This window comes from Gopherus evgoodei, chromosome 11, assembly GCF_007399415.2.
Source record: "Gopherus evgoodei ecotype Sinaloan lineage chromosome 11, rGopEvg1_v1.p, whole genome shotgun sequence".
In the NCBI taxonomy this organism is placed as follows: domain Eukaryota; kingdom Metazoa; phylum Chordata; order Testudines; family Testudinidae; genus Gopherus; species Gopherus evgoodei.
Genome location: NC_044332.1, coordinates 40,266,605 through 40,293,542, shown reverse-complemented (window position 1 = coordinate 40,293,542; position 26,938 = coordinate 40,266,605). Strand labels below are relative to the sequence as shown.

At 39.7% G+C, this 26,938-nt stretch overlaps 2 protein-coding genes across 8 annotated transcripts in view; one reads left to right on the top strand and one right to left on the bottom strand.

Annotated features, from left to right (window-relative positions):
• PDK1 (pyruvate dehydrogenase kinase 1) overlaps nucleotides 1–24,934 on the top strand; it is a 49,263-nt gene extending 24,329 nt beyond the window's left edge. For 2 of the 4 annotated variants that reach the window (XM_030580616.1, XM_030580618.1), the window contains 4 exons: nucleotides 1,880–1,978; nucleotides 3,988–4,098; nucleotides 5,538–5,651; nucleotides 5,766–6,160. In XM_030580616.1, coding sequence (XP_030436476.1) covers nucleotides 1,880–1,978; nucleotides 3,988–4,098; nucleotides 5,538–5,651; nucleotides 5,766–5,906 — 465 coding nt within the window. In that variant the 3' untranslated portion in view covers nucleotides 5,907–6,160. Of the gene's footprint in view, nucleotides 1–1,879; nucleotides 1,979–3,987; nucleotides 4,099–5,537; nucleotides 5,652–5,765; nucleotides 6,161–17,865; nucleotides 21,526–22,470 lie in introns of those variants that run through there. The other 2 variants (XR_004002661.1, XM_030580617.1) reach the window with 2 other exon arrangements.
• LOC115659877 (neurabin-1-like) overlaps nucleotides 9,196–26,938 on the bottom strand; it is a 74,693-nt gene continuing 56,950 nt past the window's right edge. For 3 of the 4 annotated variants that reach the window (XM_030580611.1, XM_030580610.1, XM_030580612.1), the window contains exons 17-19: nucleotides 24,952–25,068; nucleotides 14,225–14,413; nucleotides 9,196–10,815 (exon numbers count right to left, since the gene is read on the bottom strand). In XM_030580611.1, coding sequence (XP_030436471.1) covers nucleotides 10,648–10,815; nucleotides 14,225–14,413; nucleotides 24,952–25,068 — 474 coding nt within the window. In that variant the 3' untranslated portion in view covers nucleotides 9,196–10,647. The remainder of the gene's footprint in view (nucleotides 10,816–14,224; nucleotides 14,414–24,951; nucleotides 25,069–26,938) is intronic. The other variant, XM_030580613.1, reaches the window with a different exon arrangement.

Below are 26,938 nucleotides of genomic sequence, written 5' to 3'. Positions count from 1 at the left end.
TGCGCACCGCTTCATGGTGTGCTCTTCTAATCGTCCTGGTGTCTGGCTGCGCGTAATCAGCGGCCAGGTGATTTGCCTCAGCCTCCCACCCCGCTATAAAGGTCTCCCTCTTATTCTCACAGAGATTGTGGAGCACACAGTAAGCAGCAATAACAATGGGGACATTGGTTTGGCTGAGGTCTGAGCGAGTCAGTAACGTGCGCCAGCGCGCCTTTAAACTGCCAAATGCACATTCTACCACCATCCTGCACTTGCTTAGCCTGTAGTTGAACAGTTCCTGACTACTGTCCAGGCTGCCTGTGTATGGCTTTATGAGCCATGGTATCAAGGGGTAGGCTGAGTCACCCAGGATAACTACAGGCATTTCAACATCCCCAACTGTTATTTTCTGGTCTGGGAAGTAATTCTCTTGCTGCAGCCGTTTAAACAGAGTAGTGTTCCTGAAGATGCGAGCGTCATGAACCCTTCCTGGCCATCCCATGTGGATGCTGGTGAAACGTCGCTTGTGATCCACCAGTGCTTGCAGCATCATTGAAAAGTACCCCTTGCAGTTTACGTACTGGGTGTCCTGGTGCTCTGGTGCCAAGATAGGGATATGGGTTCCATCTGTCGCCCCCCCACAGTTAGGAAATCCCATTGCAGCAAAGCCATCCACTATGACCTGCACATTTCCCAGAGTCACAACCTTTCGAAGCAGCAGCTTAATGATTGCTTTGGCTACTTGCATCACAGCAGCCCCCACAGTAGATTTTTCCCACTCCAAATTGATTCCCGACTGACCGGTAGCTGTCTGGCATTGTAAGCTTCCAGAGGGCTATTGCCACTCGCTTCTAAACTGTGAGGGCTGCTCTCATCTTGGTATTATGGCATTTCAGGGCAGGGGAAAGCAAGTCACAAAGTTCCATGAAAGTGCCCGTACGCATGCAAAAGTTTTGCAGCCACTGCAGATTGTCCCAAACCTGCAAAACTATGTGGTCCCACCAGTCTGTGCTTCTTTCCTTGGCCCAAAATCGGCGTTCAGTGGCTAGAACCTGCCCCATTACCAGCAGGATCTCCAAAGCGCAGGGGCCCGCAGTTTGAGAGAATTCTGTGTCCATGTCTTCATCACTCTTGTTGCCGCTCTGCCGTAGCCACCTCCTCCTTGCCTGGCTTTGCAGGTCCTGGTTCAGCATAGACTGCATGAGAATGCGCGAGGTGTTTACAACGTCCACGATTGCGGTCTTGATCTGAGCAGGGTCCATGCTTGCTGTGCTATGGCGTTTGCACAGTTCACCCAGGAAAAAAGGCGGGAAACGGTTGTCTACTTTCACGGAGGGAGGGGTGAGGCTGTACCCAGAACCACCCGCGACAATGTTTTTTGCCCCTTCAGGCACTGGGATCTCAACCTAGAATTCCAAGGGGCAGGGGAGACTGTGGGAACTATGGGATAGTTACGGGATAGCTACCCACAGTGCAACACTCCGGAAATAGACGCTAGCCTCAGTACATGGACGCACACCGCTGAATTAAAGTGCTTAGTGTGGCCGCGTGCACGCGACTTCATACAATCTGTTTTACAAAATCGGTTTATGTAAAATCGGAATAATCCCGTAGTGTAGACATACCCTAAGTCTCCCCCAGTAAGACCGTAGCAAAGCCAGGGAAGACCAGACTTGATAGTCCTGATATTTCTGTGGAAAAAAGCAAGCAGGAAATGTTTTTTAAGAAATATGTTTTTATTATATCTTTGTACAAGTACCTAGTAAAAATGGAAATACAATCTATAAATGGGCACACATAAAACTGTTTTCCTAAGCTGACATGTTAACAGCACAAAAGTTACAATCAAATCTATGATTTCGTTAAAACTAATTTTACTTTAATTTTAAATATTTCTTAGAATGCAATGAGAGCCACAATGGAACACTATACCGATGGAAGCGTTTACCCTCCAGTTCAAGTACATGTCACATTAGGCAATGAGGATTTAACTGTAAAGGTAACTGCTTTGTTTGATGCTTAATTACTTTAATGGAAAATAGTTCGGAACCTGGAGGGAATATATTATTATGAATGGGTGATGTGACACTGGGAGTTTGTACCAATGCTGCTAATGTATTGTGTAAGGAATAAGACCTTTGTGGGATTTCAGGCCTTTCAGCATATTTATTTTTACGTAGCTATAATGTAAATAAACCATGTTTCTGTTCAAGGGTAAAGTGCCAATTTAGGAATGGAAGATAGCCAGCTTTGTAGTTTGTCCAGAGCAGGTGTCCTATAAGTAGAAGTAACTGCTTGAGTGAGGTGCAGCACAGGTGAAGCCTGCCTATGTTAGGCCTTGCCTTGCAGATATTTCTTTTAAGGGCGCATCTCTTATATGGTTAGTGTTGGACTTTGGTTGCAGTATATAGGTTTTCCTTAGAATTTGACTTCACCTATGTAGAAACAAATTTTCAGATTTGCTGTAGTAGTAAACGAGTACTAATAAATTGCGCAGCTATGTAGCATCTTTGTTCCTAGAGTGCTGGCCAAAGTACTGAGAACTTTGCACCCATAGGAGTCAGTTGATATGGCCATTACTGACTTTTACTGAACCTAACTTCTTCCACATGAAGATTAGAAATTGGAAGGAGGGTGAGGAAGAAAAAAAGGCAGTGCACAACATGTAAGTGTATGGCTTCTAAGGGTATATCTACGCAGTCCACAGCAGTGAGCCTCCCAACCCATATCAAAATTCAGGCTTGTGCCACTGCACTAAAATTATCAGCGTAGACAGTTCATACTCTGAAGCCTAGGGAGAAGAGTGGGCTTCAGAGCCTGAGCACCAGCGTAAGCTGTAACTTCAAATCACCACCTACACCGCTATTTATAGTGCAGTAGCATAAGCCTGAGTCCATCAGCCTGGGTTGGGAGGCCCTTTGCTGCAGACTGTGTAGACATAGTCTTAAGTAATTCTGTGTAATTGTGGACATTTTTAGTGACAGCATTTTGGGAAACATCATTAACCTCAGCTGGGGTTTTGTGTGTATATGTTGCTGTGGTTTATCAGATGATGATTTTCTGTATTACCGTACATACTCGATCATAAGCCGATTTGTTTATAAGCCTACCTCCCCCCAATATGGAGAAGTAAATATGGAAAATTTTTATGACCTGTTCATAAGCCAACCCTATAATTCAGGAGTCAGCAAACTTTGGTTCCTGGGCCATGAGGATAAGCTGCTGGCGGGCCAAGAGGTTTGTTTACCTTGAGCATCCACAGGCACAGAGGTAAACCTAAGTAAACAAAGTGTCCCGGCCCGCCAACTGCTTACCCTGATGGGCTGGGACAGCAACTAGTGGGGAAGTTTTTTTGTGGGGGGATAAAGTGGGGGTCAGGGGAGTAACCCCTGTGACCACCCCCCACATGACCCCACCTGTAGCCTGGGACCCCAACTCTCCCTAGCCTATCCCTTCCCACTTTATCTGGGGAGGATGTCTCTGGCCTGGCTGGAGCTGCTCCGGCAGGCTAGGCAGCACAGCCACAGCCTGTTCCAGCGGGCCAGACCAGGCGGCACGGCTGCATGTTCCATCGGGCTGGGTTGGGCCGGGCCGCACAGCCACAGCCTGCTCTGGGGAGCGGGCCCGAGCGGCACAGCCACAGCCTGCCAGCCCTGGAGCTACAGCTGCTTTGGAGGCTGGGGGGAGAGCAGCCTGGCCAGAAGCAGACATTCTGGCACCACCTCTTCCTTTCTACCTGTGCTGCCTCTCCTTGCTGCCCACCTCTCCCTCTCTATACCTGTTCATAAGCCGACCCGCTTCTCTGGTGCTTCCCTTTTTTACTAAAAAAATTTGGCTTATGAATGAGTATATACGGTAAGTCTGATCCGATGATTTAATAAGGACAACTTGAGACTGTATAGTCTTCAGACTTCCATTATACTTTATTCTTTATGAAAATCAGCTTGTGTTTCTGTTCTCTTTTATATACAAAGAACCTAAAATTAAGCGTGTTCATTCATTTTGTAGATAAGCGATCGTGGTGGCGGTGTTCCGATGAGGAAAATCGATGGACTGTTTAACTATATGTATTCAACTGCACCACGTCCCCGTGTTGAGACATCACGAGCAACACCTCTGGTCTGTAAGCCTTTTTTCCTTTGTCCTCTGATGGTTGGGAAGCAAAAATTACCTGTATATTTGTACTACTATGTGTTTTGCAGATAAGTGAATAGTCTAGCAATTATGGTGTAAAAAGTTAAAGTGCCTTTCTGAAAGAAAAAAAATTTTTTAGACTCTTACAGCATTAAAAAGAATTTGTAGCCTTAATGGTAAATAAGAAAAACACTATTAACCAAAATTTGAGTTTGAAATTCTGTTTCTTCATGCTCTGAAGGAGGAGAGAACAAGGAGCGATATTCCTTGAACTGTTGTAGGAGTTTCTGTAATCTGTTTCTGGGCAAGTACAGGACTTTGGTTCTGGAAGCAGAGAAGGAAACAAAATTAATTTAGGATTTTAGGAACTTCTGGTTTTAAAATTGCCCCTTCTTTTGGAACAAGTCCATACTTGTCATTTTGAGTGAAATAGCTGTTCAGTTGTATAATCTTGACAAAAATAAAAGTATTTAGCATGTGGTCATACAGATAAAGAGCTTACTCCCATGGTCCTGGCAAACTCCTAGTGGCTTCAGTAGATGTTTTAAGATATGTAAGAAATGTGGCATTGGACCCACTGTCAACTTCCAATTGATGTTATCCCATTACTCTGCCTTGGGCTCCTTTTTTATATTGGCTTATTTTATTAACAATTTTCTATATCCAGTGATTGGATAATTCCCACCAGTCTAAACCCATCAAAACAAACAGTGATAGTCCTTTAATCAAAGTATTTGGTTCCAGAGATATTGCACACATTGGACTAGTGATTAAGTGAAAGGCATCATAATATTTCTAACTTTTGCTCAGTGTTTAGTTGTTAACAATTTAGGAAGGGTTGTCAGACTTTCATAGTGTAGGCCACAAGCAAATTTAAGGAGGTTGCCTCTTAGGATTGCAAATGAGAGGGCAGGTGGCCCAACATCTGTCTTAAGTCTGCCTTCTAAAGATCAGCAACAGCCAGACTAATGCCTCCATGGCGTTAGAGATAATCATCCAATGTTTCACAGCAAGGCAGAGTACTTCCACAGTGCTCTTGCCTCGGGATTGCTGCAAGTAATAGCACCGTGTTGTATAGCAGCCCTCAGAGGGAAGGTTTACTCCTTGCAGTCCCCTCCCCTCCCCTCTCCACAAAGAACTAAGAAGGTTTTTGGGTAAATGGGTAGGAAAGGAGGGAAACTTGGAAACACTGGGGTAGGGAGAAGTAATACTTAAGATTTGGAGTCCTCAGCTCCTCTCCGGTCCTATATAAGTTATTACTTTTCTCAAATGCTAACATGGATCCAGCAATATGCTGACCCTAGCTGGATTTCCTCTAAATTTAAGTGGTACAGATATTGGTCTGCTATGCTGACAGATCTTCTGCAGATGATGCAGTTAACTCAAGTGTGCTTTTGTATCTCCTCCCTCTCCCCTCTTATCAGGCTGGATTTGGTTATGGTTTGCCTATATCACGTCTGTACGCACAGTATTTCCAAGGAGATCTGAAACTGTATTCCTTAGAGGGGTATGGCACAGATGCAGTTATCTACATTAAGGTATAGTTTACCATCTTTTGGTACCAGTCTTAATGTAACTTGTAATTTTAATTAAAGAAGTTTAATAAATGCTCAGCAAAATAGACTCCACTATAGCTTCTGCTCTCTTTACAGGCTTTATCAACAGAATCAATCGAAAGGCTCCCTGTGTATAACAAATCAGCTTGGAAACATTATGTAGAAAACCATGAAGCAGATGACTGGTGTGTGCCAAGCAGTGAGCCAAAGGACATGACCACATTCCGCAGTATATAATTGTACAACAGTCCATAAAAAGTAAACATGCTTTTGTTGTCTGTTTGCAAAGAGATTGTTTTAGCAGGTTTATACCAAACATGGTTCAAATACTTCATGTGGAAATGTTTTTAGTAGGTAATAATAAGTTGAAGTTCATAACTGTTTTCCAGTACTACTTTAAGGAATTAACTAAATTAAAACCAAGTACACCTCTACCTTGATAGAATGCTGTCCTCGGGAGCCAAAAAATCTTTCCGCATTATAGGTGAAACCGCTTTGTATGGAACTTGGTTTGATCCACCGGAGCACATAGCCCCGCCCTCCCGGAGCACTGCTTTACGACATTATATCAGGGTAGACGTGTATGTAGTTTAAGAAATACACCTGTAATTTGTTCCACTTTGTATTTCCAATTTACTTCTGGAGCAGCAATTTTAAATTTTATACAGGGTCTAGGATAACTTATTTCACAGCTGGCTTGAATAGCACAGTTCACACAACTTAAACTCTCCTAATAGAAGCATTATTGAAATAAATAGCAGCTCGCCAGAACTGCTAATGCCAATTCTTTGTATTAAGCATTGGATGAAGTTATCAAATGATCAAAACATTAAAGTAGTTATTTAAAGCATTAATAGATTTATTAAACCCATTAGGCAACCTTTCGCATTTCTCTACCATCTTCTAGCTAAGGAGCTCAAAAGCACTTTACAAACCTGAATAAATTTAGCAAAATTAGAAACAAATATTTGAATTCAAGTACAGAAGCTCTAATAGGCAGTCGTGTTGTTTTACTTTGTTCTGAAATCAGTGAATCAGTACATACTACTAGTAGTAGATTATTCAGAGGGGGAAGGCAACAGCTGTAAACTAAACGATTCTCAAGTTGTATTTGCCTATACAGTTTATCAGCTGTGGAAATCATTCTAAAAAATGAAGCTTTCTTTTTGAAAATCCAATCTTAACTGCTGCCTCTGGTATAATGCATTGCAGGTATAAAATACCAGTTATGGGTCTTCTGAGAACTGTATTGAAAATTCATGAGAAACAGAAGTTGGCATACTTACTTACTGTGAAATAGCAGCTTCTGAGGGTTTACAGTAAAGATTTGCAAGTCTTCCTCTCTCTTTCTGCAGGTAATGTCCAAATACCATTTGTTGGTAGTCAGTGGCTTTGACATTCTGGTAAAACCTTGAACTCTGGGATCATAGATTAGGTAACTACTGTTAATATGGAGAAACTCTATTGCAAAATCTGCATCTTTACTGGGCAGATCAGTGTATAGTAGGACAACAGGACCTACCAGTTAACCAAGTGTATTTAAAGAGTACAATTAATGTTAAAAATCAACTTTATTTTGCTATGCTCTTTTTTCCTATAATAGTTTAGGTATATCTGCTCTCTCTAGTGAGGGATGCAACAGTGTTGATAGCTTCAACTTTTCTGCTGACACCAGCTATTTAAGCCCTTGTAATACCTCCAGGTCATGCGTGTACATCCCACTGAATTCTCACATCCCCAAAAACGTAGAATGCTGCAGAGAAGCACTTGCAGTCCCAGCGCCTAACTCAAATGACCGATCCTTAATTGCTCTATAGATGAGGGTGAGAGATATGCATGTGCCAGAAAGCACACAGTTTCAGCAGTCTACCAGGTCAAAATAGAGCAGAGGATGACAAGACTTAAACAGGTCTGCTTGATCACAACCCTGTGATTTCTTATTATTGAATAGATAAGGAAAGAAGCTGGAAGGGTAAGTAGGCTATAGTCCTATTTTGTGAGAGATGACTTCAGGTGAATTCCTCATTTGTAAATGGAGGATAGATAGGGATGTTGAGGGTAAATTTTGTTTGTGTGGCATGTCACCATTGTATATAAGTGCCTAAAAGGCAATACAATGTAAGACTATTTCCTACTCAAATTAATGCCCCAGTCTTGCAACTGAATCCAGGCAGAAAAGGGTTTGTAGAATGGGGTCAACATTTATATAAAGGAGGGAAGTGTTTGCTAAACATTTGCAACTGTCATTCTTGACAGCCTAATGCTAAAAGTAATAGCATGGATTTTTAAAATAAATATGTTTTGAAACATATACTTTAACATGTTAAATATTTAATCATATTTCCACTTAAGAATTCAGTTGAACTGATTTTAGAATGATTTCCCATATTTGTTCTTAGACATTACTAACAGATCGGCTATAACAGATTGCCTGCAATAAAGATCTATCCAAAGAATACAAGAGAGTTTTCATGTGGAATTAATGAAGTAGAAACCTTTGCTTGTATCTTTGCTACCCACAGCTTAACATAATCAAGCTATATGAGAACAAAAGTTCTGGGCCTCTAGCAAAGTAATCCAATGTAGATATTTCAATAATTTTTTCCTCTTCCACTGGCTGTGGCGGAAATTAACTGTTTAGTAAATTACAGAGTGGCAGTATTTACTCCTAGTCATGAGAGTTGACTTGCTATGTTTCATTTACTTCACTACAGTAGATGGTTCAAAATATTGATTTTTATATGTACACATCTTCGTTACTGTACTGAAAAATAATCACTGCCACTTGGCTGTTCAGTATCAAAAGAAAATTAACCGGTTGCAGATGTAGTGAAATAGATAGTTATACTCTCTTGAAACACTGGGATTCAACCCTATGTTTAGAATTTTTGGTTTGTGTGTGATAAAATTAAACTGCAGTGTGATTTTTTATCATATTGAAGCAATAAATATGTCCATTAATGCAATTTAGAAAAATCAGACTTTCAGTTGACTTATTCTTTGGGTGACTGGAGACTGAAAAAGTTCTAAGGAGTCATCCAACCCTTTCGGGCCTCAAGTGCCGGGGGGGAGGTTCTCTTTCAAAGAGTAACTCGTGCAGCACAACCAGTCACCTTATCTGCACCTGTTCAACTGTCACAGCACTGCAGTGACAGGCTTGTGAAACTACTATTCATATATCCTCATAAATACAGCACTCATTTCAATGGCCCCAACCTTCAGATACTGTGGAGCTGGAAGAAGGAAAAACCCTAGGACACTAAACCTCCATTCCATGGATCAGCCCTTCACTTGTTCCTCACATATACCGAGGGGAAACAGTACCTGGCATTACAGGTCTTGCGACACTCTAGAATTCTGACTAACCTGTCCCAGATAGGCAAAAATTCTCCTCCTTTGGCCACTCAACCTCTGCAAATGGATTGACTGACTAGATACCAGGAATCATCTACCTTAAACTCACTAATTTCCTATGAATTAAAAATTACGCAAAACAATAAGCTGCTTTTCTTAATTAAAACAGAGCTAAAAATAGAGAAGACATTTAATAGAAATATGAACTTTAAATTTTATTTGAAAATTAGTAGAGTGAATGTGCATTTCCACAAAGTCCTTTTCCTCTTCTGAATTCCATAGAAATCTTCCATATTTTAAACACTTCAGAAATGTCAGAAGTGAAATGATCATTTAATTAAAAATGAAAAACATTAATTCATATATTTAAAGGAGAACTTAGTCCACATAATTGCAATATTTAAACTAGCAATTCAGAATTCCAAGATCTTGAAATTTTCTATTCCACTCCATGATGGAATTAATTTTTATTCCATTATTTTTATGAAAAAAAATCTAAGGAAGTGCTTTTGTAATATTTCTACAAGCTATTATGCAATTACACAAGAACACACATCAAATCATGTTCTAAACTATTCCAAGAATCAAATCCTCCTTTAAAAAGAGTCTATAGTCTACAATTTAACAATTAAATACAATGCAGAAACCCAGTGCATCGATAAATTTTTCTACAATTCTCATCTCTGTATTTTAAGTATAGAAAAACAGTATTGTTTAAAATTAGCAAATATATAAATTTGGTCCCCAAAAATCTTGTAGTGAGTATAAAAGAGAAATACTCATTGCAAATGGATCTTATTCATAGCATAAAACTATAAAACTATATTTAGGAAAAATATGTAAAAAATGATTTTATTTATGTTTACACCCTGTTCCAACATCCCATAGTGTAGCTTACAGAGAGAACTTAGTGTTATGCTTAGTGTAAGTAGTTTGTGAAAACTACTTAACATACTATTTTCAGTAAGTTACAACAAATGAAATTCAAAAATCAGCGTATAACTACGGTAAATTTTGAATTAAAAATGGAACACTGGGAAAACAAGTTTTTAAAGAAAACAATTCAATAAATTTGAAATACAGGCTTTTTTTTTTTTAAATAAATTTGACATTGCTGTTTTCTTAAACTTAATTTTTCACTATACAACACTAGTTGCAACAGATAAACAGTGTCACACTGAACTTGATGGCCGGATTTTCTATTGTCCATATATCAGATTAAACCCAATATTTATAGTTTAAGTCAACTGCAAAGTTGGCTAATATTTGAATGAATACCCTTTCCCCCCACCCCCAACGTGACATCCCACTTTCCACAAACATAAGTTTCAATGGATATTTCAGGGATATGCTGTTTTTACATAAGTCATAAAAGCATGCACAGTATTTAAGGCAGAAAGTTAAATTATTGTCCATTAGTACAGGCAGAGTCAACTAGATAAAATATTGAAAACATTATTTCATTTTAATGGAACATGTAGTGGGGAGGGAATACAGAAATTAAAGTAAATAACCTACCATGTTAAACTGTTGCACTTTACCTCCCCAATTGTACAATTATATACAATTTTGTTGCACTTCTTCAAGTTGAAGTAAGTCTGTGCTAAAATAAAACCAGATGATTTTAACAGCTTGATTCTACAACAGCTACCACTCTGCCACTCTTGCGAACTTCTCTTTCCTTCTTTTGACCTTTTTCTTTCTGTTTTTCCAGTTTTTCTTGTGTTTTTTTAATATCCTTAATTTTCTTCTTTATTGTGGATCGGTCGTTTTGGCTGGAAACCCCCAGAGCCTTTAAGAGAAATTGTGTTTAGGTACTCTGGTTTCAATAAAGTATTACAGAAGCTGCAAGAAATTGTATAGGTCTTTACATCTGAGATAAAGGGAGTAAATCTATAGAAGACCATTTACAATTTTTAACGTGAGATGGTCACTTTGCTGATAAATGGGGTGGGGGAGGTGGTTAGCCTAGGTTTTGTATTGTTGTTGTGAATAAGAAGTTTCATGTGGCACTTAAAAGAAAGTGGAGCATCTGAGATTTTCTAATGAGTGATAACAAAATCAAATTAAACTGTTTTAAATTAAATCTTCTGCTGGCTCCCTTGATGCAGCTGCACTTTACATACACGAACTGCTGTTACTGTATTCCTACTTCTTTTACAGAGAATGTTGCTGAACTCAGATGAATCATCTGCGATATTTAGTAACCTGAGAAAACTACCTATGAAAACAACTTGCAGGACTCAAAACTATCTTTTAACACAAAGTCACATACAATTCTTGGCAGTTCAATGAACTGAATGAAACAAAGCTAATGGGTGAAAAAGCCCCTCTTCCCCTCAGCGACAGTAATACCTTTCAAATGCCAAAATCCAACTTGAAAAATTTGTTTCAAGACACATTAAGGAAAAGTGGGTTTGTGCTTTTTTTTAATCACTTCATCTAGAAGCAAAAAGGAGCAGGCTCAAAGATTCCAAATTTCCAATTTTTTTTTTTTTTAAAAAGGGACTGCAGGGTGATTTTACATTGGAAATTCAGGTTGTGTTTGCCCAGGGAGAAATCATCACAAATGAAGTTGAAAAGACAACACTGAGACAGTGAGATTGAAGTAACTGAGAAGGGATTTTTAGTTGCTGTTTAAAATCTGATTTTTTTATAACATCTATTTTACTTCAATGATTAGCAATTTGAATTAACATTTGGTGAGCTCCTTCCTGCCTTCTCCCCTGCCAGCACTGACCCTAGTCTCCCACAATCCCTTCACCTGCCACAGTTAGCCCATTCCAACCTCTTCTACTGCATTATTCCATTCTCATTCCCTTCCTAATTCTTTTTCTAGATTCTCCTTGTCCCCTGACTCCTTCCTCTCACAATAGAAGCCCACCCTGGTCTCTTCTATCCTCAAAAAACCCACAACACATATCCCACAACATTGTCTCTCCAACTGTTTCACCATCTCTCTCCTCCCCAGTCGCCTCAACTTTTCAAATATGCAGTCTAACACTCTCTCTCCATCAGTGCTTTATTTCAGCCCTTGCAGTTTCTTTTTCCTCCACTCTACTGAAATGATTGCAAGGTCTACCAGTTTCACCCCCGCCCCCGAGTGAACACAGCCACATGTAAGGGGCCCAAAGTCATGGCAGTGGCCAGGCCCGTGGCCAGGTGCGATTCCACTCCTGGCCCCGCCCCGCCCCCAGCCTTGGTCCCAGACTGGGAACAGAGCTGTGCTGAGGTTGGGGATGGGAGCGGGAGCAGGCATAGGGATGAGTGCCACTGGGGGCAGGAAGGGGCTGGCCGGCGCTTCCTCCCCAGAGCTGTGGCCCTGCTCCCAGCCCCGGGTGATGGTGGTGGTGCAGACAGGGATAAGGGGAGAGGGCATGACCCTCAAAAGCTTGGGGACCGCTGCTTTAAAGCTTTAAATGTAATTGGGAACTGATTATCTGAGACTGCCTCTCACTTTGGTGCCACATTTTTCCCATGGGTCTGTCATCATCTTGGATCTGTTAACCTCCAGGTAATATTGTAAGGGCCAGCTTTCCACCCAGACATGTAGGAAGGGAATATTTACTTATTAGGAGCCATTTGTTTGTGATGGAAAAGGACTCTACTTGTTATACTGAATATTAACAGGGCATTGTCTATCTCAGTTATTGTAAGCATTGCAAGAATACAGGGTAAAGTCTTAATAGAAAGTAGCTTTATAAATCGAAAGGATGAAATCAAAATAAAGAAGGGCTGAAACCAGTACTCAATGAAGTCAGTGGCCAGACTACTATTGATTTCAGTGAGTATTGGATCAGGCCCTAAATCACCACACACATTTTTCAAAGTACTTTTGAAAAATCACTTGCCTCACTGACAACTGAGGTGTCAAATATAAGGTACTGTAGACTTGTGATAGCAATACAATCAGACTTTTGAACAAGGGTTGATAGTTCATTCATGCCATGTATTAATCCAATATTAGGATAATATAAAGAATCCTGTCAGCTTAATAGTTTTTTTAAAAATAGGTTTCTTTGACTGTTATTTAAACCATAATAGATCGTTATAATGGAATCTACAAAGTAAATAATCTCTCTTTAAACACTACTTTGCTTGTTTACTTTTTGCATTTCTCTCAGGTAGGACAGTGAAAATAAACTAGACAATTCACTTCTCTATAGACTGTTTCTTTTTAATTTCACTTCCAGGTTCTTATGCTTTAGCACAGCATTCAGTGTAAACAAGCACTGCAGTCCCTTTAAAAAAAAATTCCAATGGACTTCTAAATAAATTCATAGAAGCATTTCCATTAGTCTTGTGTTTGCAAAAGCATGTTTATAACTTAAATTTTGAATAAAACTGGACCTTACAAGGTACTTTTTAGGCAACTAAAACAAATATATTTTAAAAGATAGGTGTAGTAAAATTGAAAACATCTTACATAATTTTAACCTGCAAGTGTTTATACATTTCATCTTCCTTAATTATACTTTTGTATTAAGTTGGACAGTAATATTTGTGAGTAGAGTGCATTTCAATTTTTGATCAGCAGATGGCAACATCTGATTTCAGTTCCCAAACAGCAGTGCTATTTAATATCTGGAGAACTCCAGTGCAATACTGTGACTGTTTGAAGCACCAGCATGCCACGCTTCCCATAGTTATCTGTTAAGATATGAAATACTGTTTTCCCTGTTGCCCAAGGAAACATTTCTATGTTAAGTTATAGGAAATTTAGAGTTGCAAATCCATTTGAAGAGACAGGTATATTTAAATGGCAGTTAAAGGTTCATAAAACTACATTTTTTCTTCAGAAAAAGATATTCTAATCCCGCTATTAGTCACTAGATTTTGGTTTCACACTTTACTGAACTGTGTCAGAGAAAACCTCCTTTTACAATGACACCTTGCCAATCCAAAAAGTAATCTAATAATATGAATGAACAAAGAAGAGCTGGAATGGATACGCAGGATGCAAATATCAGAGGCAAGATGACTGCCTCAAGGCTGCAGCTGATTGTCTCTCTCGGGTTTTTTAAAAACCCAGCTACGTATCAAGAAAACATGCAAGGAAAGGCTTCTATATTACAAAAAATGTTCATCAATGCCTGAACAGGAAAAGGATAAGTATCTATATTTAAAAGAAGTTTATATGAACTGGCAATCATAAACTTCTAACATTTATAAATTACAAATACACACGGGCATGTGCTTACCTTTAGCTTATCACTGTCAAGCAGCATTAACTGCTGTCCATCTATATTCTTGGCGGTAAACTCTGCAATATATTGCTCCATGTTCATCCCCATCAACCAATGGCATACCTGTTGGGTTGTCCACTCTGAAATTGGTCTACTATGCCATTGATTTTGTTTTCCTGTTGCTGCACATTCATCATCTAGTGCCTAACCAACCAAGAAAGTTACAGTGAATAGTTTAAAATGAAACATTTTCCCCACTTAACTATACATCAATTTCAGTTACCAGCTGGGTTTGGGTAACAAAGTGCATATTTTAATACTAACAATTCTATCACTCAATCAATTCACACGGAGTTCTGAACTTGAAAGTTAAGTATCTTAATGAAAATATTTTGATCTAAATTTAAGTAACTGGATTTTAAAAGTTTTAAAAATCGTATTTTTCCTCTACAAAACTTAACATTTGTTTAAGAGGGCCTCATAACTTGTAGTCACAGTTAAATTTTTTTTTAAATTCAAGACATATAAAAGCATCACAGTAGCCACGATGACAAAATTCATTATAAAAGTAAGGAAGAAAATCTGCAAGGCATTTTAGTTCTGTCTGAGAAGTTTATTTCTAACGAAAGTCTAAAACTGTTGCTAGATGCCAGCTGGTAGCCTCAGCTGCTAAGAGTGGACTACAGTTCCAGCTGCCCCCAACAGAGGCTGCTGCAGGGCTTGCTAGCACCTACAAAGAGGCTGCTCCCTGCCTGTGAAAAGCCTGAATGGCTGGTCCATGTGGGCAGGTGGAGCAGCAGCTACCTGCTCCTTTCATTTTCTCACACAGGAGAAGGGGAGACAAAGGTGAATTAAATGTAGAGCTGAAGGGCAGGGACCCACAAGAATGTGCCTCCCTCCTGTCCAGACAACTGCAGGGTGTACTGGACAATGAACAGGGAAGATGTGTAGAGAAGGGTCTTTCCCATTACTGAATAGTGAAAGGAAAGACAGCTCCTGCATACTGTGCATTTATTGTACTTTTCAGATCGATCACAGCCCTCCTACTTTACCACTTGTATTCTTGCATTGTATAGGATTTTCAGTTGTTTGTGTTCTCTTAACCGAAGGGAAGGCACAACTATTTTTAACTTAGGGAGGGTCACTATGTCAAAGTTTGAGAACCTCTCTCTTACTTTTACTGAAAACAATGAGGTCTTTGTCTATTCAGGACAAAAGAGTTTGTGCCTGCCTCCACCCTAGTTGATATACACAAGAGAGACCTCACAATTGTTACAAAATGGATGAGGAAACAATCTTCTAAGCAATGTTGTCTGAAGTACTTTATGTAATGCCTGTATCTGGATAGAGACAGTGAAGTTTTCTACTTAAGACATCAGGCAGTAGATTCCTGAAGTACAGAGAGAAAATCCACTGTACAAACTGCTAATGGGAATGGAAGAGAATTTAAAAAAAAAAAAAAGTTTTGAAAACAATATACTTTTGACAAAGTACCAGAGTTCAGAATTCCTTGATCTGATGCAGTAATGCAAAATATATATATATATATATTAGGAGGACAAAAGCTCCAGATGTCTGTAGCACCAAGAGACTCAGAATATATATATGTATATTTTTAAACTGCAGCTCAGGTTCATGGGGATTAAAACTCTGATTGCAGTAAAGGCAACTAAAATTATCTGACAATTTATTTTAAGATCTGTGAATTGAATGTATTATTCAAACAGACATTTTCATATTTGATTGTGAGTAACGAACAATGAGTACGAACATTTAAACTGAACAGCTATTGGGAATCCTAATTTTTGTGAACATAGCTTGGGCAGAGCGTGAACAAGTCTACTTGACACCTATTTTCCAGGACAATCTTGAATGTGTTTATCTAGGGGGAACAACCATTAGCAGAAAGAACAGGGCTTGTTATACTACTCATTGCAAGTCTTATATAAGCCAAAAGCAACTTTACTTTTAATCTCCATGCCATACTAGCAGCTGCTAGAGATACTCAGAAGTTTTAATTTGTACTTTCAACCATTCAAATTTGACCACGGTATGAGGTTAATGGACAGTCCTGTTGAAGCCGCCTCAACAGAAGTAAGAAAACAAGAATATATATGTTGTCAAAGCTAAAAGTAAAGTAAAATATTATCCAAATATATTTAAAGTTATATAAAGTACATGAAATCTGGAGTTAAAAATTTACTTATCAGATTTATATTTTGTTTCTTTAATCTACGGTGCCTGTATTACAATTTTATTGTTGCCAGTCCAGAATATTAATACTTAAGAAGATGTATTCCAGTTACATAAACAGGCCCAGATTCTCTAATACACTAAGTTTCCACTTGATACAACAGGAGAAATCAGGTCCCTCAGGGAATCTGGTACAGTTATCTGGCTCTCAGGGAGGATCTCTGCTGCTGGCCGTCAAGCTGCGCTAACCTACTCCTGCTGGCAACACTCCAAGGCACTGTGACCCAGTCATATCCTCAGATACTCCTTCCTGACCCAGACCCTCCTACATTAGAGTTGCAGTGCAAAAGCCAGGTACACTGATTATGCCAGCTGAGAGCTCCCTCACATGAAGGGAATTCTCAGCTGGCCAGATCCAGCTGCTTTCCAGCCCCTTTGCATCTCTAGAATACCAGAAGAGGGCCAGACTCTGGCTCATACTTTTTTCCTTTACTTCTATAAAAATGACATGTTAACGTTACAGTATTATATTGCTTACTGATTTGCTTATTACATACAACAATTTGTAAAGTCATCTTATTTATCCTCAAGACTTAATTTTTTTTATTCCTCCAAAATGCTTTGCCCTTTGTGCTGACAGGTCTTTCACTCTCCGCCAGCTAAGACTGACAAATTTAGTCAGAAATTATAGACTCAGACTGATCTACATTAGAAAATTAACTTGGCATAACAGCATTGCTCAGGGGTGTGAAAAATCCACACCCCAAGCGGTGTAGTCATGCTGACCTAAGTCCCCATGTAGACAGATTTATAGGGTTCTTTGAACATGTATTATCTATATACCAGAGGAAGTAGGGACAAAAACTCAGCCTTTGCATTAAAACAGTCTAAAACACACCCCCACTCCCAAAATAGGGCAGAAATTTCTGACCCTACACATTTTTTTTTTCCCCTCATGGCCAAACAGGGAAAGCATGGGAGAGGATAGAAGAAAAAAAAAGGTAAAACTTCTTTAGAGAAAGTTGAGGGGCTGGGGAAACAGAATGCTAGCCTTTTGTAATTTAACAGAGTTTATAATACAACAATGTGATTAAAAGAACCAAACTTGTGTGGGAAGGCTTAATGAATGGAGAAAAAGATTAATCACTGCGTTCTGTAATTAGTTCTTTGAGATGTGTTCCCCATGGGGGATCTACTTCAGGTATGCATGCATCCCACATGCCTTTGATCCGAGATTTTCATTAGCAGTATCTCTTCAGTCCACGCATGCAGTGTTGATATGCTCGTGCCCTAAACCAAGGCTATATCAGGGAAGAGGTTTCCCACACCTTTAATGAATCTTATTGTTGTTGTAGAGTGAGTGAAGAGCAAGAACCCTCAGTTGTGGAAAGAAAAGTTGTTATGGTAGCAAAATGAACCTTAAGAGAACTAATTGACAATCCCATTTTCTTTAATCGCAACAGACAATCCAGAACAAGCAGAAGCTAGGTGGATTCAGGAACAACTTTCCAGAGTTCACACCAATGACTAAATCCCCACTTTTGAAGGTAAGCATTTCTCGTTGAATCTTTCCTACAATTTAGAAATATCTGCTGTAACTCTGCAGAACAAGCCAACTAATTCCTGCAAAAGGAGGAGGCGGAGAATTTTCAGATTACGATGCAGCAATCAATTGACATCCTGGGAGAGAAGCTGAGGAACAAGTGGAAGATTTATTGTTGGACAAAGAGCTAGAAACTATGCCTATCTCAACTACGTCAGGACTATTAGGACAACTCTGGCCTCGTTCTGTTAGATTTTGTTCACCATTCTGACATCAAAACTGCCAGGGGAAATGCATTAAAAAAAGAGTTGCTTCATCCTAAGGAGGAGGAAGGCACCTAACAGCTCCACCCCTTAACAGAACAGATGACAAATCCTGTTTGTAGCAGTGATGAAGAGCTTCACCTCTGGGAATCCCCAAGTTTGAATTATACTGACAAGAATCTGGGAGTCCAATTCTCATTTGCAGTACTGAGGAATAAAACCTGCTGGGATCATTGGCATTCACATTTTGCCTGCCCAGGAGATACACTGCTGATATTCTTATGTGATTTGTTTTTAAATGCACTAGGTTCCATAACCTTATTGCTTTGGCACAGAGGGAAAGGGATCTCACTCCTCCATGCCAAGTGATATAAAACATGCAGGCCACATTGTCTGTCATGAATCTGTCTGATGAGAGGCAGAAAATGGAGGCAGGCATTTCTGACTGCTCTGAGCTCCAACAGGTTGATGTGGAGGATGGTTTATTGGGGTGACACTCTGCCCTGTATCATGAGAGCATCAAGATGTTATTCCTAGCCTAACAGATGCATCTGTGGCTAGTTACCCTTAGCATAAGCTAAAGGAAGGGAACTTCCTTTCCCTACACTGCAATGGTCTTTCCATCAATCTAGGGAGTGCTTCACCTGTTGGAAGAACTGACACACATTTGTCCAGGCTATGTCTCTTTGGTAAGCAAACTGATCTGAGCCATCCTGGAAACAATGAAAGAGTAATCTCACATATTCTGTCAAAGGTGCAAGCCACCAAGTGACCTAGAAGTTGAGGACAGTTTCTGACAGGGGGTCCTCCTACTGCTTCCTTCTTGGCAGCGACCGGGGAATGGGAGCAGTGCTGTGTCGGGCGTTTTTGGGGCCCAGAATATAGCCAATCCTGAGATGAGCATGGGATCTTCTGCGGTGCCGAAGAGGGTACCGCTGGAGGAGTGCTCCACACCGAGATACTTGGGCCCGTGTCTTGAGGGGGCCACAAGGCCAACTCCATGAGGAGTTGCCTAAGACGAATCTCCCTCTCCTTATGCATCCGAGGTTTGAATGCTTTACAAATTCTGCACTTGTCTGCTTGATGACCCTCCCACAGACCTGAGACAGGAATCGTGGAGGTTGCCCGTAACCATGGGCCTGTTGCAAGACTTGAAGCCCTGAGATGGCATGCCCCAGGGCCCCGCAGGGCAGTCATTGACGAGACTGCACTCAACAACTAAACTACACTTAATACTATAGAAAAAACAATTAATACTTAACACTGACTACTAACAATGAAGATAAGAGAATGCTAGGGATAAGTGGAGCACCTGATAAGGCAAGAGACCACTGTTCCAACCACCGTCACAGGCGGTAAGAAGGAACTGAAGGGGGATGGGTCGGCCCGGCAGGGGCTTATATGGATCGCCATTTCGGTGCCATCCCAGGGAGTGCTAGGAAAAAAAAAAAGTTTCTGACGTCCGTGCACACGCTGCGCGCGCACACCTAACTGGAACTGATGTGAGCAATCACTCGAAGAAGAAATCCTTTACCATATTCAGGACTTCTCTGAGGAAATCAGACAACTATAGCCAAGATGCCCTGTGCATCACCACTGCTGTGGAAATGGAGCAGGCTACAATGTCTGCATCATCCAGAGCTGCCTGGAAAATTGTCCTCGCCAGTACCTGTCCCTCAGCAATGGTAGCCTGACATTATTCCCTTTGGTCTGGAGGAAGGTGTTGAATGAAAACTGAATTTTGCATAATTTGTGAAGTTATATTTGGCCATCATTTCCTGTAATTCATAATGTGGAATTTAATGGTTGTAGATGAATAAGATTTCCTTCCTAAAAGGTCCAGGCACTTCTGGTCTGTCATGGGGGGGAAGGGAGGGGCGGAGGATGTATACCATTTGTTCACTGGTGTCAACTACTGAGAGTTGAGTGGAGGGTGGGAAAATAGAAACTCGGAGTCCTTGGTGGGAACTTAATACTTTATCGGCTCTCTCAAACATAGATGTTACTGTGGGTAGCGTTTGCCAAATGGTTTTTGCAGGTTCCAGCAGAGCCTCACTGATAGGAAGGGCAACCCTGGATGGTGTTGCAGAGTGAACAATATTCAACAGCTTCTGTCATGATTCTTTGATCTCCTTGAGAGGTATCTGTAGGGAGTTTTCCATGTGTTTAATGAGGTCTTGAAATCGCTGACCATCATTGGCCATAGGCGGAAGCATCATTACCACCACTCTGGGTGATGAAGAAGCCACCCCTCAGACTACCATCCCATCCTCATCTGCCCTTTCCTCCTGATCCTCAAACCTTTCCTCTTGTTGAGTGGTGTGATGGGAGAGGAGAAGCTTGAGTCTCCACCATCATCTCAATGGGAGAGAGCTGAGGCCTTGGAGAACTGTTGACAATAAGTTATCCAGGTGTCCCAATATGGCCACTGAGCACCATATCCAGGGGCAGACATCCAGAGTTGTTTCCACCAAGAATGATGAGCTCCCTAGAAACCCTCTGTCTCTTTGAGAAAGAGGTTCCTATGTGGGTACACAGGAGAACGTTGGACAGAGACCTCCCTTCAGTATCACTGATCTCTATCACTCTTCATCCTCTAATTGGGGAACTCCAACTGAAGAGGGAGGTGAGTCAGAGAGGTATATGGGTCTATGACAGAGTGGTTCTCGGTACTGATGGAGACTCTGGTTCCATAAGTCCTTTGGCTACTTAAAGTCTTGCAGTACTGAGCAGAATTGTGGTAACCATTGTGGTACCAAAGGCGTGGTATGCTCATCCCTGCAGGATGGTACTGAGAATTTCAAATGTTTTTGAAGGCATTGACATAGATGGAGACAGTCATACAGGTACTGAAGAACCCAACAGGGATACTGGAAGAGTGGTTAAGTCCAGTGGTACTGGTCTTAGGTATTTGTTCTGGCCATTTCTGCTAAGCGGTAGTGGGTTCTTCTCAGAGACACACGCTTACCCTTAGAGATATGTGATTTCCCCTCTTGCCTTTCTCGGAGAAGATATTCGCCTCTATTGCAATGACTCTCAAGGTTGAAGAAGCTGTTCACCTGCCCAGAGAACGAGGTCATTCTGAGGTACACTACTTAATAGGAGAGTTAGAGATCCTCTTTTGGGGACCTTTAGAGAAGGTCTCTGAGGCTTTCCCTTTTCTGGGGGAGTACTGCACCAAGCTCAAAGAGTGCAAGATACTCCACAGAGATTGATGTACTGAGGAGAGGGGAGGGTGTTGTTCTGACCTGGCTCTGAAGTGGGGCAAAATGACTGCTCTACCATCAACAGCCACAGCTTGATTTCCTGGTCTTTTAGAGGCCTGGATTTGAGGGTGAAACAGAAGTTACACTTCTGTGCAATGTGCAACTTCCCTAGGCAGCAAATGCACGTAGAGTGTTTGTTGTTGACCAGAATGACCTCTAAACAAGGCAGCGTTTAAAGCCCAGTGAACTGGGCATAACAACCCTTTCAGGGATGGGCTCCCTGAAGGAAATAAAACAAATCTTTTAAATAACCAGTTGAACTAACTACAAAGTAGTTAACTAAAAGTAAAATAAATTAAGCTAGACCAAAGTAAGCAAGTAACTGAGACATGCCTGATGCGGATACACTAAGTTCTGTCTCAGACGGAGGCAGCTGAGAAGGAATTAAAGGTAATTCACCTGCAAGCCTGATACAGCCTTGGTCTGGGGCATGAGGATCTCAACAGAAAACTGCTAATGAAAATCTCCAAACAAAGGCTCATGGGGCACATGCATACCTGGCCACTGACCAAAGAAGAATCTAAAGTACTATAAGATAACATAATACCAAAATACCAACACTCTCCCCAATCTGACATACTGTTGCTATGACAAACTCTGACCTCAGCATACAGTATACTGCCTTAGATTCTGCTCAGTTAAAGCATTTTAAAACATAGCTTAAAGTAAATATTTTTTTCCCTTGCAAATGCTGCATCAGAAGAAAATTTTTTTTAAAAAACTAACTGGGCCCACGAACAACATACAAGTGCCTCAGCTCATTGCTCCACAACCAGTCACTAAATGCTAGCCCAGTTTTCCTCTACCTTCACTGAGGAAAATGGCTTAAAGCATGGATGGACTTTTCTTTTTATGAAAACTGAAATGCAGCAAAAAGAGAGAGTGTCAGGGTGAGCAAGGGTCCTAAAAACAAACAAACAGCCACCAACAACACAGCTACAGGTATGTTAATTTTTAACTTTTAAGGATCCCTAACTGATCCTCTCCTTTTCATAGGCAGAAGTGCTGTCGCTGGCTGTTGGTACATCAACAGGAGTGAAGCCAGTCACAGGAGCTGTTGCTGGGAAAGCAGCTCCTACTTGCAGAAAAAGACAACTGCCAATTCAAAGAACAGGATCCAAGAAAGTTGTGGAGAGTGAAGACAAGGGAGATCAACTTTCCTCACCCCAAAGTATCTGGGTAATCTTGGGATTGACTGAGGATAAGACCCCACAGAGCCCAAAGACTGTAAGGGGATGGTGAGACACCAACAACAGATCAAAAGGTTCCCAAGAGGGGAAAAGGGGAGCACCTACATGCTGGGTGGTAACCAGTTTACTAGCAAGACACTTGGGAAGCTGGGAAGCTCAATATGCAGGACTGGCTTCACTGCAACTATCCTGCAGAACTCCCCAGAAGCACTCCTCTTCACTCAGTTCTCTATATTTTTGAGAGTATTCTTGTGTTCTACCCTACCCTCAACTGCAATAGAGGGAGGAGTCATAGGGTTAACGCCTTTCTCTAGGCAACTCATGCACCTTTAGGAGGTATTTCATCCCCAGCCTGTTCTAGACTTTTAAAGGGCATGGAAGAGGTGTGTACTGGTACTTCCCCCTTTTCCTCTTTTGCAACAACTTTGTGAAGCAGAAGTTTGTCCCTCTGAAGGCAGGGGATGCTTTGTGGCTAGTTCACCTCTGGTGATGATATATGAAGCTACCCAAGGAAGGTGGGACTTCTATCTGTGAAGGAGGTGCTAAGTCTGAGGCCCTAAATGTTCAAAATTAATCTTTAAGAATGACTAAAATTGGCCACTTACTTAACCTGACCCTCACTTATACCAGAACTAATAATAATGAGTGGAAATAAATACTGTTTATTTTTTACCACGTAAAGTCATAATTCAGGAATAATTTTAATCTTTCTGCCATGCATATGCAGCTGTTGAGCAACACTTTAAAAAAAAAAAACAATTATTGTACAAGTTATAGCATAGTTTATGACAGATACCAGTTTAACAGCCACCAGTTTAACAGCCTCTCACCGACTACCCCAATTTTTCTGAAGTTGGAGAGCTGCAAGTACAGGTAAAATACCTTTCTCATTGAAAAAACTGCTTCATGCACAAAAATGCAGCAAGCTCAGTATTTCCAAGTACAAATTTTCTTGGGACAGGACAAGGATATTTAAGATAATTGCTTAAAAAAAATGTGCTGTTTAAAGCTAACTTTCACTTGCTGACATACAAAGCTCATAAAAATATCAAATGAACAAGTAACAATACTGGTACCATGAAAGAGTTACATTTACTAGTACAATCTAGTTTATAACAATTTAGGCTTAGTTACAATTTTATAAACACTATATGTGCATACAGACAACTATTGCTGGAAGTCTAAAACTGAGAATTAGCTAAAAACTGCATTTGAAACTTAACGATCAAATACTCAAGAAAATATTGGGCTTAGTAAAGATTTTAAATAAATCTGCATTACTTGACATTTTTAGCAGCATGAATTCTATCCACTAACCTCAAAAGAGCATAGTGCTTTCCAGTGGTATGTACTAAGATTCCCTTGGATTTTGGTTAGAAATATGACCATTTCCCCCCCAAAAAACTATCAGAAATTATTCCATTCCTGAAACTTCTGACCATTAAGATTATATTTTAGACACCATGTAATTTTTGTGCTAATGGACACAAACTTGTAGCATCATGCATAAAAGTCTATCTTTTTAGATAATAAATATCAGAATATATTTTATGCACTTTACCAAAATTTGGTTTAAGTTAATTATCTAAGAGCGTCAGATCATTCATGACCTGCTGTTAAAAAATTTCTTCGAACATTATCACTATCTGTTTAGCTGCCTTGAAGGCGCTATAACTCTCATCTGAAAGATGACTGAAGTATACAGTTTTTGCAACTGCGTCCGTTCTTTTATTGTTTGGTCTATAAAACAGGACGACAATTCCTTTATACAGAAAACCTTTTTAAAATATATAAAAGACTAGATTAAGTCTAAGATTTCCGCTGAAGGCAAAGAAGGTTAGAGTTTTGCCAGAAAAAGAACTCTGACTTTTAAATATATTTAATCTATAAAAAGCATTTAATCTATCTAAATAGTTTGTTATCTTATACATGAAAAAGAAATTTAAACATGCAATGATGTGAGGCAAGTTGAAAAATCCTGCAAATTTCATTCACCCACTCAAATATTTGGGGTACATATCTTTGAAATTCATAATTTTAATTTACTATACAGCATTACTACCAATTAAAGCTATATTTGACTATAAATTGTGACGCAAAGGCTAAAATGCCTCCTTACAACCTGCGTCCTTAGTTAAGTAACTATTTCAGTATTAAAGATGATAAAAAATATTAAGATACTGTGATAACTATCTAGTTTCATACAAAACAAAGCCTATTATATTAATAGACAGTCTGTAGTATGAATTGCAAGATCAACAAGACATATACACACTTTGAAACTCACCTCATTTGAAGAGAAGGTTAAAGTGTGTGAACGCCCTGACAGATTTGGTTCTGTCACTAACCCTGACAGATCACAACTTGGCCTGCTATGGTATGAATCATCTATGACAATTCTACTCTGCAAACAAGTGAAAATAATGTTTTATTAACTGAACCCTTGGAATAGTAGATCAGAAGGAGACATTCTAGAACCCTTGATACGTTATAAAAAGAAATTAAATGTGAGTTATCTATAAATTTTAGATCCATCATGTATGAAATATGTTCACTTCATCAGGAGTCTTGACTTGTTTTTGCTGAACTCCCAAATTAACAATTATAGCAGCAGTATTGAAGCCACTCTGGCAGTAATGCCACTTTATGCAGCAAGTCAGTCATGTTAAAATTAAGTAGAACTGAGCAAGGTCAGTACTTGGAAAGAATATTTCAAAAGGTACATCCAGGTCATGCAGGAAGTGGTTAGAAATTCAGCTGGTGGAATTATTCCCTCTAAAATTTGTATGAAACTAAAGACACAGCATGGTATTATGGGATATACTGTCTTTTGAATGACACAAAACTAAAATCCTGACCATTTATGATCATAAAGCTTTCCCTACCACAATAGTAGCCCCATGCCTTGGGGAAATTTCTACTCTTGTAATTATACTTAAATTTCCCCTGAAGTTTTAGTCTTGTCTTAAACTGTTGTGTGGCAATGCTATGTACTTAAACAGTATCCTCATTTCATCCTGGAGGTGGCTGCATTTCCACAGTAGATAAAGTGATCAATGCATAGTTGGATCTGTAAAGTACATTGGAATGCAAAAGTACTACATAATTGTATAATATCAGCAGGAAGAACTTAAAAGGAGATATAGCTGCACTGTTCTGGTATTTTTTAAGACAAGATGTGTCACGTCTTCTATTTATAACCAGTTTCAGTCAAGAGGGCTATATATAGGAGGAGCTCTATTTTTGTACTAATCTGAACTGATCACTACATTTTAGAATGCAAATTAAATAATTTTTCAGGAATCTTCACAACAAATGCTTGGTTTGTCTTAATGTGGTAACATTTACAGCAGCCACTCCATTGGATAATCTACATACAAGTTAATACATTCTAATTATCTCCCAAATAGTAAATTTCGGTGAACATATTCTTAAGTACTTGCCATAAGTGACTACACCTACTATACTATTAAATATTTTTGACTATACATTGTTATTCAAGTAAATTTCAGGTTAAAAACTACTAATGTAAAGCATACTTTTTTATAGTTAGCAAATGTTTAATCTTCATATTGATAAATTTTTAACTTACTTAAATCAGTTAGTACATTAGGATGTGCTTAATCAGGAAAGCATTTTCACCTATAGGTCTTGGCAAGGAGGTGAGAACCTGAGCATTCTGGGTTCAAATTTAGCTGCAGCCACTAACTGACACCTTGGACAACTCACCTGACCTCTCCTTTTGACTCAGTCACCTTACCTGTAAAGTTAAGATAAAACTAAAGGCCTCACAAAAAAAAACAGATATTGTCGCTGACAAACTTTTCAGAGTAAGCCACAGGATAAACTCAGCATTCTGAACAAATAAGATCCTAAAAGAACAGGTCCTAATCACAATCTTTTATTTTTATCTTGCTGAAATAGAATTCACTGAGGCATGTGATCAAATGAAGTTAGTCTTACATTTTAAAAGTGCTTTTGATTATAAAAGCAAAATAAGAGTTGCAAATGCAGGATTAAGTTTTGCTCCCAAATACATACCTGCTAGTCCACTGGAGATGTGTGCATTTATGGAGGGCAGCAATGGTCTCCATAGTATATTATTGCATATATTTAACAGCATCTTTTCTATTCTGATTACTGCAATCTCCATCACTTTGGTCTTGACACCATTTCACCTTTCTCTGGTCAGTGCAAAATGCTCATATACATTGCTTTGACCAAGACTTTTTTTTTTTTTAAATCTCACCACTGGTCCTCCTTTGTGTTATTTA